The sequence below is a fragment of the Pipistrellus kuhlii genome, unplaced genomic scaffold (genome assembly GCF_014108245.1).
Source record: "Pipistrellus kuhlii isolate mPipKuh1 unplaced genomic scaffold, mPipKuh1.p scaffold_m20_p_6, whole genome shotgun sequence".
Lineage (NCBI taxonomy): Eukaryota > Metazoa > Chordata > Mammalia > Chiroptera > Vespertilionidae > Pipistrellus > Pipistrellus kuhlii.
The window spans coordinates 57,946,967-57,960,657 of record NW_023425562.1 but is presented as its reverse complement, the minus strand read 5'-3'; the positions used below and the strand labels follow the sequence as shown (position 1 = coordinate 57,960,657).

The following is a 13,691-nucleotide window of genomic DNA, read 5'->3' as shown; positions in this document are numbered from 1 at the left end:
TTCCTTTTGAAAATGGCATTTTTATTATTGATTGCAGCACAGTGGAATTATTTTCTATACAAATCAGAAACTGCAGTCCCTCCTTGACTCCTACCACAGACGTCCAGATGACAGGAGCACAGATAGTTTCTAGACTTTCTGATCTGTGACAGGACACATAAGAGCTGTAGCAGTGCAGGCCCAGCAATTTTGCAGCAGCCGCCTGGACAAGCTGCCCCATACCATCTTGGCCACTTGCAAGGGAATCCAGAGTGCAGCAGCGATGTCTGTTAACTCCCGCTTTCTTAGGCGAACACCCATTTTTGGGGCAGGAGTTCAAGCAGCAGCAGAAACTGAAGGCTGAGGCACCTTTCTATCTTGTGAGGCAAATGTCTCAGATGTTGCTGAACAAGTACGTGGTCAATCTTAGTCAATCAAAGATGTTCAGGTACATGGGTCAGGCTCCTTTTCCTCCCCACTCTAAAAAATGCTTCCCTGAGTTTTCTAGCCCAATACTTTCCACTCAATGACATTTCCCCACCAGTAACCTTTTCTTTAAAAAATGTAGTTCCTTTTTGCCCATAGAAAATATGGATATTGAAGCCGCTTCCTTTAGGCAGCCATGGGTCCTCACCCACCTCCCCAGTGTTCTGCCACCGAGTTTCCCAGGATTCAAAGTGCTTTGGGGCCCCCGACCTGAAACTCGAAAAGGAATTGCCGGGAACCTCCACCCTTCGGTCATGTGATGAATCTCTGGCCCCGGGCTAGTGTCTTTCATGTTAGCTGATAAGAATTTGAGTAAAGGACAGGTCTAAATTAACAGTGTATAAATTTAGGTGAAATTTGCAGTTGACAAGTGGGACATGCTGGGCCATGGTTTTTTAAGTAGATTAAGACTAATGTGCTTCCATTTGAGAGTATCAAGAACATAGAATGACTGGTCAGTTTTCCAGTTGTTTAGAGCCCACTTGTTTCAAGATGCAAATAGTTTTCTCCATTTTAGACCAAACATCAGCATTCTTTGCTGACCAATCCAGGGCTCACTTCCGTGGCTATCGGGACAAGAAGGGCACCCTGCCCACTCTGGGGCATGTGCTCAGAAAGGGAGCCCTGCCATTATCAAGGGATTTGTCTGTACTTTGATGTAGCTCCCTGTGCCAGCACAAGCCTGGTGGATCAGCGCCTTGGGCCAGCTGCACACCATCCGTCTGCTCCTTCCCTCCCAGGTTCCGACAAAAAGGCGGATGGGACCAGTGTTAAAAGTCCCTCCTGATGACACCGTCTTCCAAGATAGTGTTCCTGATCACTGTCATCTGATAACAGATCGCTGCCAGGAAGGAAGGAAGTTTAGGCATGTAGTATAGCCCATTGAGGTTCACTCACTAGGTATTATGTAACTCCCTCAATAAAAAGTTTATGAAATGCTGAGCCTCAGGTTTCATAGACGTGTTTGTACACTAAGAATTCTGCAGCAGAATATTTTTAAACATTCGCAGTTTTTTGTAAGCTATATTTTTGTATATTTAATTGCTATTTTAAAGTTTTAATGCATTTTTTTGCTAATTACTCGTTTAAAAAATAAAACATGCATGTAATTGACTTAAATGTAAATAAAGAGCAAATTTTGAAACCTACTTAATGTTTATCATGGACCCACTTATGGACACTCACGCCCCACTTAAGCTTGCATAGCAGGAGTGGGAAAGGTGAGTAGGGCACAGCAGAAGGTGACAGTGGTGAAGGAGCTTCTGGTCTGTCCCCCCACGGTGTGGAGTGAAGGTCAGAGTGACATGAGGAAGCACTAGGTCACAGGAGGAAGAAAGCAGAGAAGCCAAGGCCTCACCTGCCACAGGCTCAGCTAGTTTCCGAAATATAGGTAGTTTCTGAAATACAGGCACTAGTCTCGGGAGTAAAGTGTCAGAACTAGGCCATTCCTCACACCTCTCACGACCCCCCGACCTGCAAATAACTTCTATTAGGAAAAGAAAAGAAAAAAAATCTCTTGGTCCAAAGTTCCCTGTGGTAGCTGCCATTTCTCCTTACCAACCCTCACTAGGACTTAGATCGATCGGCTTCTGCCCCATAGCTTTAGGGAAACTGTTCCTCTCAAGGCCATCTCTGGGACTCCTCTTAATCCTTAATGCAGGTGTCTGGATGGCTCCTCTCCCGTCTCCTGAGCAACAGACCCCTAGCAGTGCCCCCTGACCTCGCTTCAGTTTTCTTTGCAGCCTTTACTTTCTCTGCCCATCAACTGTTATTCTCACTCTATCCTGGTATTCACTAAATTCCCACCTACAGTTTGCCTACCTACATACACTATCATTCTTAGGTATGTTATCTACAACCCAAATATCCAGTTGCTATTTGGTATCAATTGCAGCTCAAAACCAAGGCTCCCCAATAACAACAAGGGTATGCCCTCATAGAAACTTCCTCCCCATATCCTTCATCACATCCCAATGCTCAACCCTCTAACCACCCATCTGTCCCCACCGGGCCATTTGCTGCCATTTCGTTTAGGCCTCTAGTGTGGAGTGGGGCCCTCAGGCTACCATCTGGAGGGCAGATTGCGAAGGACACTGCCGAGATAAGATGGCAGTGGTTTAAAGTAGGGTGGTGGCAATGGCGAGTGGAGATTGAGTTTACGTGCACCTCAAGCTGGAAGGAGTGAAGACCATGGAGGGGGTGGTTTCAGGGGAAAGGGTGTGGATACTTCTGTGTAGAGATGGCCTTGGAGATAGACAAGTAGAATGAAGGGAAGGCAGTTACTGCCTTAGAACTGGAGCTCAGAGGAGGTGCTGGGCACAGTAGATTGGAAGTCAGAGACACGGTGAGTGCTGAGGACTGCTTAGGGGAATCAGGACTGTGCCTGAAGCCGGCAATGTCAAACTGTTGTTCTCAAGTTGGCACAGACAAAGGGGCCTGGAAGGCAGAAGGAAAAGCAAGAAATGCACTGTGTTAGAACTGAGGAAAGTGAGAACATAAAATGTCTGTTAGATTTAGTAACAAGACTCAATGGAACTATCAAGAGCCCTCTCATGGTGTACCAGTGTGAGCTAAGAACCACCCACAAAGTGAGTGGCAACTGGGCTCTCTGAGGTAGAAGGCAAATGCAAAAAAGGAGAGGGGACTCTACCTGTGTGACCTCAGGCGGGTTTGCTTTTCTGCTGAATTGTGGAGATCACAACAGCTGCATGAAACAACCCATGTAAAGCACTGGCACAGCTTCTAAAACACAGGCAGGCCCCACAGCACAGGAGGTGGGGCCTGGGTCTCCACTAGAAATGGCTCAAGCTCCCTCCCCTTCTCTACCTTCTCCGCCCAAGTAAGCAGAGGCAGTTTGGGACAAGAGGGGCCCGAGAAACACGACTATGGTACCAGCGAAGGAGTGGCAGCACTGTCGTTGGTGGCTGTGAGGGAAAAGTGGAGCCACCAAGTGGGTATCTGGAAGCGACAGAGGACAGAGGACAGGTTGGGTTGTAAGGGGTAGGGGCTCAGGAAGTGCTACATGGGACAGCAGAGGAAGAGCCAAACGCCACCCAAGGGCTACAATTTCTTCGCCCTGCAGTGTCCCTCCAGCTCTGCGGCCTGCATCAGGAAGCAGCACCCACAACCCACGGGTGACAGAACCTTCCTTGCGCAAGTGGGCAGCATCGGAGAAATGATCATGCCCTCACAAACCATGGGCACGGGCCTCTGCTGCCCCCACGCGGCCAACACGGGAGGCCGCAGGATCCCAGTCGACCAGGGAGGAGCACCAGCCCAAGCAACTCCTCCCTCAATGACCCAACCCCGCCCTCTGCACCCTTCCTTCGAACTTTCCCTCCCAGAACCCTCCAGGCCAGCTTCCTGGCCTAAAACCACAGGGAGGAAAGCGCAAGGCGGCCCCAGAGCCTTGGAGTTTCTTTCTAGTTCAAAGCCATTTATACAGATCTTTACTGCCTTCAACAGCGATGCAGGTACCAAATAAGACACAAAATAAGACACAAACATAGCTCAATCTCTAAGGGGAAGGTTTTTAAAAATTATTCTGCACAGCAGAAAAAAAAAAGGTCCAGTCAATCTATATCAATACTCAGCTCTCAAAACCTGTCTCTCAAGCAGCCTTTTGAGCCAGCCTACCAGAGAAATCAGGACTGCGCCTGGGGGCTGCTAAGTGCCAAGACCAGTGGTGGGTGAGAAAGGTGGGAAGAACCCCAACTGCACCCATGAATTAATGGACACCTCAATTCCTTGATTTCTACTAGCCTAAAAGTAGTAACCAGATTCTCTCCCCAGTTTCCTGGGGAAGAAAAAAAAAAGTCCTTTTTGTCTAGTTTTAGTTTTCCAAATTATATCTTTTGTAGTAGCTTACTTCCATCAGCCCAACACTCAAGAAAATTCTGTCCACGGAAGAAATCCTGTCTTTCCAAAGAGACCTTCCTAGGATTTATGGTGAAAAGTAACCTATAATTGTCCTTCTAAAAGTTCTTAATTATCCAAGTTACAGGTATTGAACTAACCTGCCCAATTAAGATTGCAGAACCTTGAAATAAAACATTTTTCAATATGTTCACACAAAGGCTAAATGCACACTGGAGTTAATGTACAGGAGATGATCTCCAAGGCCATACTGTCAAAATTGTGATTAGATTATATAACACATAGTAGCTTTCCTTACATTTAGCAAGTTCAACAGGATCTAAAACACAGTATGCTGAACACGGAACAGCTCTCCTCTTAAGTGGCTCGTGAGTGACAATGAGTTTCAAAAATATATAGCAGGCATTACAGCCGATCCTCACTGCCATGAACATGGTCCACTTTATATATATATATACACACTGTATATATACACACATATACATATATATCATTCCTTACTGGTTACTAGTTTAGGCTGAATTTTTAAGGGTTTGTCTTGATGACTTAAAAAAAATCCATTTGTCCTTTCTTGCTTTGATTCAGGTAATACACAATCAGAAAATTAATTAAGTCTCTTGAAAAAAAAAGAAAAGTTCACAGATCCCATTGTGGAAGGTTCCAGGAACCCCCTCCCCAGGTAATGGATCAGGGGATCTTCAACAGCTCAAGGAGTGCTCCAACGGCTCCAAAATAACCCTGAAGAAAATAACACACACACAAAAAAATAAGAGCAATTCTCCTTAGAATCATTTAAATTACCATAAATATGATTACTGGTGTTAAAGCCAACACTGCCCTTAATTCCTGACACCCGTTTTCTGAGCACCTATTTGCTGAACCAAATATTTTTTACCCATGCTTGGTAATTTAGAAATACTGGTTTTGATTCACAGTTTAATAAATCCATGAATGCAAAACCAATGGGTACAAAAGGCCACTGTATTTACTGAAAAAAGATGCACCTATCCATGGATCTGCATAGTTCAAACTCACATTGTTCAAGGGTCAATTGTATTTCAAGACTTCAGAGGGCCTAAAATAATCTAAGTTCCATATGTGCAGAAATCAACACTAGAGTCAGAAGCCTGAATGCAAATAGAAAACAGCCGAAACCGGTTTGGCTCAGTGGATAGAGCCTCGGTCTGCAGACTGAAAGGTCCCAGGTTTGATTCCGGTCAAGGGCATGTACATTGGTTGCGGGCACATCCCCGGTAGGGGGTGTGCAGGAGGCAGCTGGTTGATGTTTCTCTCTCATTGATGTATCCCTCTCTCTTCCTCTGTAAAAAAATCAATAAAATATATTTAAAAAAAGAAAACAGACAAATGGACCAGCGATGCTAAGCAGAGAAGAAAATTAAATCAGCAAGCAATAAAATATAAAAATCAAAATTTCATAAGGGGCTCATATTATAACTGAATATATAAGATAGAAGTTAAAACATTTTTTACAAAGTTACCCTAAGAAATTAATCTCCTCCCTAGCCAGGTGGCTCAGTTGGTTGGAGCTTCATCCCAAACACCAAAAAGACTGCAAGTTCGATCCCCGGTCAGGGCACATCAGGAAGAGACAAATCAATGTTTCTCACATCAATGCTCTCTCTCTTTTCCTTTTTCTCTAAAATCAGTAACAAACATTCTTGGGCAAGGATTAAAAACATAAAAAATAAATTAATTTTCAGGTTTTACCTAGGAAAAGGTTCAATAAGAGATAGAAATTCAGGAGAAAAGTCATGTTAAATAAAAGTCAATGTATGACTTTTATTCTAATATGAAACAAAACAAGTAAAAGTTCACAAAAAGCAAATGTAAAAGGTATAAAAAACTCAGCACTGATTTATTAATATAACATTAGAAGTAATAAATAAGTTAGATGTCTTGAACTTTAAGCTTCTGATATGGGAAAATTGGGCACTTTTGTTCGATTCCAGTCAAGGGGACATGCCCGGGTTGCGGGCTCGATTCCTGGTGGGTGCATGCAGAAGGCAGCCAACCAATTATTCTCTCATCATTGATGTTTCTATTTCTCTCTCTCCCTCTCCCTTCATCTCTGAAATCAATACTATATATTGATATATATATATATATTTTTTTTAAGACTTCTTTAATATTGCTGAAGCTCACAATGAAATGAACCAAAAATCTACCTTGCATTGAAATGGATAATAAAGAGCTTTTAAGTACTACAATCAAAGTTAAACTCAATATCATATAATTACAAAAATATGAAGTATTATTTTACCTTTACTTCAAATTACAACACAATGTGAACTGATTGCCCTTGTAACATATTGCAGGAAATAAGTCTGCTTACCTCATGTTCCGAAAAAAGTGCTTTCAACTGTCCCTTGGACCAATAATCCAAAGCATATGCCAAAAGCCGCATGGCGATTGTATTAATTCTCAAGAAATTTCCAACAAATACCACCTGGTTAATATTCTGAGCACATCAAAAGAAAGCAATTAGTTTTCATCTTAATTTCAGTCTCTCTTAAAAACTACTCCAAACAGACCATGTGCATAATTTTTAGAAGCAAATTGACTTCTGATTTTTAAAAAAAGCCTTTATATTTGATCCAATTGATTCAGGACTACTTAATTTAATGCCCACACAACTCTGGACCCACTTCAAAGCATGCCAGAAAATATCACAAGAAAACAGATAGGAAAAACGTGTGTATTAAATATGACAAACAATAATTCCTATTAAAGTTTCATACAGATAAGTAAAAAATAAATAAATAAATAAATAAAGACCCAATTCAAAGAAGGAAAATGACACAAATAGGCAAGATTATACAATAAATATAACAGAAAATCAAGTCAACCTCACTAGTGATAAAAAATTTAGACCTATAAATTAGCAAAACAACTAACTGAAATTCTACCCCCAGTATTAGTCAAGTTGTAGTAAAACTGAACCATTTATTTATTGCCAAAAATTATCTAAATTGGTACAGTCCTAGTGCAAATAAAACACCTTGGCAATACCTATCAAGATTTATAACACAGTCATAGTCTTTAGATGAAAATCTCGCTCCTGAGTAAGTCCCTTATCAAGAATAAAATTCAACCAAGGAAAATTTTCACATTTAAAATGCTTTACCACAGAGCTGTCATTGGCAAGCAACCAAATGCCAATGACTTATATAAAAAGCAATCAAATTATACAGCCATGAAATTTATATTTATATAAAAATTAGAAATTGGTATGCACTCAACTAAAATCTTAAATACATAATCTTAAAATCTTAAATAAATAATCTTAGAATCTTAAATACATAAGCACAGAAAGGGAACATGCAATAAAGAAAATAGTGTTAACATAGTCAAATGAAGATTTTTTTTAATTACTTGACGCTGATACAGTATCTTTTAATTAAAAATAAAACAATTCTTTTGTACCTTTTAAGATTTCCTTTTTAAGCCACATGTCTATCTTATCTGTTTAAAAGAATAATGTTCAACAAAGATGTATAAATGGGGACAAGCTGTAAAGCTGCACCAGCTGCATCCCCAAGGGAAGGCCATTCTTGGTTCTTTCATAGCCCTGTACAATGCTGCTTGACCTGGATGCTACAAGGCAGCACTGTAAAGAAGCTGAAAGCACGAAGACAGCTCTGCTGCGGTGGAGGCGGAGCAGGGTGGGCAGTGCTTGGCCTGCTCCATCTTCTCCCAGCTTCAATGACTTCCTCTGGATTCCTCCCCAGGGATTCTAGAGCTCCACAATGAGCATGGAGTCTAGACTCAGCATCACTATCCCTCACCACCACCCAATGATAGCCCCCCCACCATCTGGCATACTGGCTACCCTCCTACCTTCTAACTGTAGCAGTGTTTATGTTCAGTAAGGGGGGGGGGGGGGGGATCATCAATTAAGATTAGTCTACATGTGAAGAGTTTTAACTTCTCCAATGAAACGAACTCCACCACATATGACTACAAGTAGGCCCATTCGGGCAAAACAAATGTTGTATACGTGGTGGGGCACACTTAGGATGTTGTCAGAGCAACTAAAGAAATTCATGTCCCCTTACTTCATTAAGGGCACACATTCTTGCTATCGAGCCAATGTTGTTGGTGATGGTGATCAAAGTTGCTCTGGCGAGGTCCTCTTTACTGGCAGCCTCTCGCTTCTCCTTGCTCATCATGTTTCCAAAGCTGTTTGGGGGCGAAAAAAATCCCTTTGATAAACTAAAGGCAACACAGCCCAACAGAATGTGAATGTTACTTTACTAAGATAAAAGTGACTTTTAGAACAATGTTCCTCAAAACTTCTAACTTTTCAATTCAGAAATAAAGAAATAAAGGAGCATCTGGATCAAAGAGAAATGCCACTTCAAAGAGAACCCTCAAGCATTCTGAATGAGCAAATGGCTTTCCCTGTGGTTTCCACTGAAACATATCGAGCTTTGATACCAGATATGCACATATTGTTAGGTCTCATCAGATGCACTGTAAGGCACCATTACTCCTTCTGCAACCAGAGCAAGTTCCAGAAAGATACCTCTAGTAGCAATTCCTCCCAACTGCCCATCTGTTCCATTCAGTTAAAGGGTCACATTCAAATCTGGTAAACTGCTTTATCCTAGCAAAGCAAACTATAGCCAACCAGTCCCAGAGTAAACTAACAGTTTCAGATTTCTCTAGGTCAAGAGCTTTAAAGTACCTGACCTGCACAACTGCTACATTAATAGCTGTGACCAGAAAATAAGCCCGATGAGTCAGAAAATGAAGTAATTACCAACAAGCAAATGCTGCAAACACAGAAAATGGAATCTACAGCATTTACAAAGTACCTAAAATTAGTAAACAAACATGTGTATATGACTGCCTTTTCTAGCATTAAAACCCATGTGCCCCAATGCACACACAAAAATTTTATTTCCAAACAATCAAAATATAAAATAAAGCAATTCAACTTACAATAGCATCAAAGAGAACAAAATACTGAGAGATATGTTTAACAAAAGTATAACACTTATATATACCCTGAAAACTATAATACAAAAACAATGGTGAAAGAAAGCAAATACCTAACTAAGCAGAAAGACATGCCATCTTCTTAAATCAGAAGACTACAGTCAAGCTACAATCCAGTGTTCTCCAAAATGATCTACAGATTCAATACAGTCCCTACCAAAATCCTAGCTGTCCTTTTTTGCAGATATTGACAAGCTGATCCTAAAATTCAGACAAAAAGTTGAAGGGCCCAGATGAACCAAAACAGTCTTTTAAAAATATTGGAGGACTCACACTTCCCAATTTCAAACTTAATACAGCCGAAACCGGTTTGGCTCAGTGGATAAGAGCGTCGGCTTGTGGACTGAAAGGTCCCAGGTTCGATTCCAGTCAAGGGCATGTACCTTGGTTGTGGGCACATCCCCAGTAGGGGGTGTGCAAGAGGCAGCTGATTGATGATTCTCTCTCATCGATGTTTCTAACTATCTCTCTCTCTCTCTCTCTTTCTCTCTGTAAAAAATCAATAAAATATATTTTTCAAAAAAAAAACAATACAAAGCTATAGTAATCAAGGCATAATGATAAACATCAATGGAACATAACTGAGTTCAGAAATAAACTATACATTTAAGAACAACTATTTTCAACAAAGGAGCCAAGAGAAGTCAATGGAGAAAGAATAGTCTATTCAACAAATAGTGCTGGGACAACTGTACATCCATACACACAGGAATGAATTTGGACCACCACCTCATACCATATACAAAAAGTAATTCAAAATGGATCACAGAACTAAACGTAAGGGTTCAAACTATAAAACTCACCTAGCCAGTGTGATTCAGTGGTTGAGTATCGACCTGTGAGCCAGGAGGTCACAGTTTGAACCCCAGTCAGAGCTCATGCCCAAGTTGAGGGCTCGATCTCCAGCGTGAGGCATGCAGGAGGCAGCTGATTAATGATATTTCTCTCTCTCTCTCCCTCCCTCTGTGAAATCAGTAAAAATGTTTTGGTTTTTTTTTAGCCCTGGCCCCAGTTTGGCTCAGTGGGTTGTGTGTCAGCCTGCAGAATAAAGGGTCCCCAGTTCGATTCCGGCCAAGGGCACATACCGGGGTTGAGGGCTCAACCGGCTCCTACCCCCCAGGAGGGGACATGTTTCTTTCTCTCTCCCTCTCCCTCTCTGAAATCAATAAAAAATATGTTTAATTATTACTCTTATTAGGATATATATATCGTAATAAGAGTAATATGCAAATTGACAATCACCCCAACACACAACATGGCTGCCCTCATGTGGTCAAAGATCCTGCCCCCATGTGGACATTAAGATGGATGCCACAATGCCGAAACCGGTTTGGCTCAGTGTATAGAGCGTCGGTCTGCGGACTGAAAGGTCCCAGGTTCGATTCCGGTCAAGGGCATGTACATTGGTATCAGGCACATCCCCGGCAGGGGGTGTGCAGGAGGCAGCTGGTCGATGTTTCTCACTCATCAACATTTCTAGCACTCTATCCCTCTTCCTTCCTCTCTGTGGAAAATCAATAAAATATATATTTTTTTTAAAAAAGATGGATGCCACAAGATGGCCAGCAGAAGAGGGCAGTTGGGAGGGACCAGGCCTGCAAGAGAAGACAGTTGTAGGCTATCAGGCCAGCAAGGGAGGGCAATTAGGAGTGACCAGGTCAGCAGAGGAGGGAAGTTGGGGGCAACTGGGCCTGCAGGGAAGGGCAGTTGCGGGGGGGACGCAGGCCTGCAGGGGAGAGAAGATGGGGAAGACCAGGCGTGTAGGAGAGGGCAGATAGGGACAAACATGCTGGCAGGGGAGTGTCAGGGGGTGATCAGGCTGGCAGGCAGAAGTGGTTAGGGGCAATCAGGAAGGCAGGCAGGAGAGCAGTTGGGAACCAGCAGTCCTGGATTGTAAGAGGGATCCCAGATTGGAGAAGGTGCAGGTAATCCTGCTAGCAGTTCTCAACCTGTGGGTCACAATCCACAGGTTGAGAATCACAGCTGTAGAGCCCAAGACCATGGCCATTGAAAAACACAGATATTTACATTACGATTCATTAACAGTAGCAAAATTACAGTTATGAAGTAGCAATGAAAATAACTTTATGGTTGGTGGTCACCACAACATGAGGAACTCTATAGTAAAGGGTCGCAGAATTAAAAAGGTTGAAAACCACTACTGTAAAGGACACCATCGAGGAAGTGAAGACAACTAACTGAATGGGAAAAAATATTTGCAAATTACAAATTTGCGAATACAAAATTGTATTTGATAAGGTACTTGTTTCTAGAATATATAAGAATTCTTACAACTCAATAATAAAAGACAAATAATTCAACTACAAAAGGAGCTAAAGACTTGAACAGACATTTCTCCATAAGTAGACAAATAGTCAATAAGTACATGAATAGACAGATGTTCAACATCTGTAGTCATCCTTAGGGAAATACAAATCAAAACCAGGATAGATCACTTGACACCTATTAAGGCCATTTAAACCAAAAAGACAACAAGAAGTGGATCACCAAGAATGTAGAGAAATTTAAATTCTTCTATATTACAGGTAGGGTTGTAAAATGGTGCAGGCACTGTGGAAAACTGTCTGGCAGTTCCTCAAAAGATTAAACACAGGAGTTATCACATGATCCAGCAATTCCAGTCCTAGGTATATTCCCAAGAGAATTCAGAATATGTCCACACCGGCTTGTACATGAATGTTCCTAGCAGCATTATTCATAATAACCAAAAAGTTTAAATAACTCAAATGTTTATCAACCTATATATAAATGTCATATATCCATACAATGAAATATTATCCATCAATAAAAACAAATACTGATTCGTGCTACAACATGGATGAATCTTGAAAACATTAAGCTAAATAAGTCAGTCACAAAAATCACACATTGTATGATATTGTTTACATGAAGTGTTCAGAATAGGCAATACTAGAGAGAGAAAATAGATTAGTGTTTATGAGGGACTGTGGGGTAGGGAAATGTGGAGTTACAGCTAGTGAATACAGGGTTTTTTTCTGGGGTGATAAAAATGTTCTGAAATTGGATTATGGTGATTACTGTACATCTGTAAATATACTAGAAATCAATAAATTGGACACATTTAACAGGTGACTTTATAATATGTAAAGCTGCTTAAAAGGAAAAAGACATACCTAATTTCTTTTTTTATTTGAGGGAGAGAGAGAAAGAGACAGAGAGAGAGAAGCATCAATGTGAGAGAGGAACATCAGTGGATTGGCTCCCCTGTGTGCCCTAACCAGGGATGGAACCCGCAATCTGGGTATGTGCCCTAGCAAGAATCAAACCTGCCACCTTTTGGTGTATAGATGACATTCCAACCAACTGAGTGAGTGAGCTACACTGGAAAGGACACCCAATATTTAATATTTCATTTCTGTATCCCTTAGAGAACACATGTCCCCTTACCTGGAAGCCACAGTCCAGCCTGGCAGTCCAAACCTCTCATAGTCCCCTCCGTAAATGTCCCGGACTAGTTTGTCCACTTTGGTGCTATCCCCACGAGATGCCATGTCAAGAGCTTCTTCAAAAGTAGTGCATCCAGTAAGCAGACAGCAGAGACCAAAAAAGGTTCCTCCTCCAAGACTGTGATTAAAAGCAAATAATTTAAAATAACATTTTTTTAATTTTTTTAAAAATATTTTATTGATTTTTTACAGAGAGGAAGGAAGAGAGATAGAGAGCCAGAAATGTTGATGAGAGAGAAACATCGACCAGCCGCCTCTTGCACATCCCCCACTGGGGATGTACCCGCAGCCAACGTACATGCCCTTGACCGGAATCGAACCTGGGACCTTTCAGTCCGCAGACCGATGCTCTACCACTGAGCCAAACGGGTTTCGGCTAAAATAACATTTTTTTAAATAGGAAGGTAGTATTTATGAACTATAAAATCATATTCACATGTCAATCTACTCTTGCCTCAAACCAATCGTGCAGAAGACACCAGTGAGAAACAAGTCTGTGGAAAGATAAAAACAGGTCCCTAATAAACACCTTGAAGGTATGCATTCGTGTGCACCAACAAGCAACATGGCAAAATACAGGGCCCACCTCTCCACCCATGTCTCCAGTTCAATCTGGGCGTCTGCTAAGTTCGAGAAACCTCAAGTACTAGGTGTACTGGTTAATAATGGCATATTTTTGTAATCAAAGAAAATACAATAATTTCAAGAGAAACATCAAAACTTTATTCAAAGTAATGTCCATCGCTAGCTACACATTTCCCCATCTTTCAGGTAATTTGTGGATACCCGCCCAATAGAACTTTTCTTATTTTGAGCCAAACTATTCAGAGATCCAATTTT

General features: G+C 41.5%; 1 protein-coding gene across 3 annotated transcripts in view; it reads right to left on the bottom strand.

Moving 5' to 3' along the window:
- The window catches only part of PANK2 (pantothenate kinase 2), a 33,389-nt gene continuing 19,698 nt past the window's right edge, over positions 1–13,691 (bottom strand). For 2 of the 3 annotated variants that reach the window (XM_036417870.2, XM_045574427.1), the window contains 4 exons: positions 12,793–12,969; positions 8,418–8,541; positions 6,695–6,820; positions 1–5,079 (listed from right to left, as the gene is read on the bottom strand). In XM_036417870.2, the coding sequence (XP_036273763.1) occupies positions 5,029–5,079; positions 6,695–6,820; positions 8,418–8,541; positions 12,793–12,969 (478 nt within the window). In that variant the 3' untranslated portion in view covers positions 1–5,028. The remainder of the gene's footprint in view (positions 5,080–6,694; positions 6,821–8,417; positions 8,542–12,792; positions 12,970–13,691) is intronic. The other variant, XM_036417871.2, reaches the window with a different exon arrangement.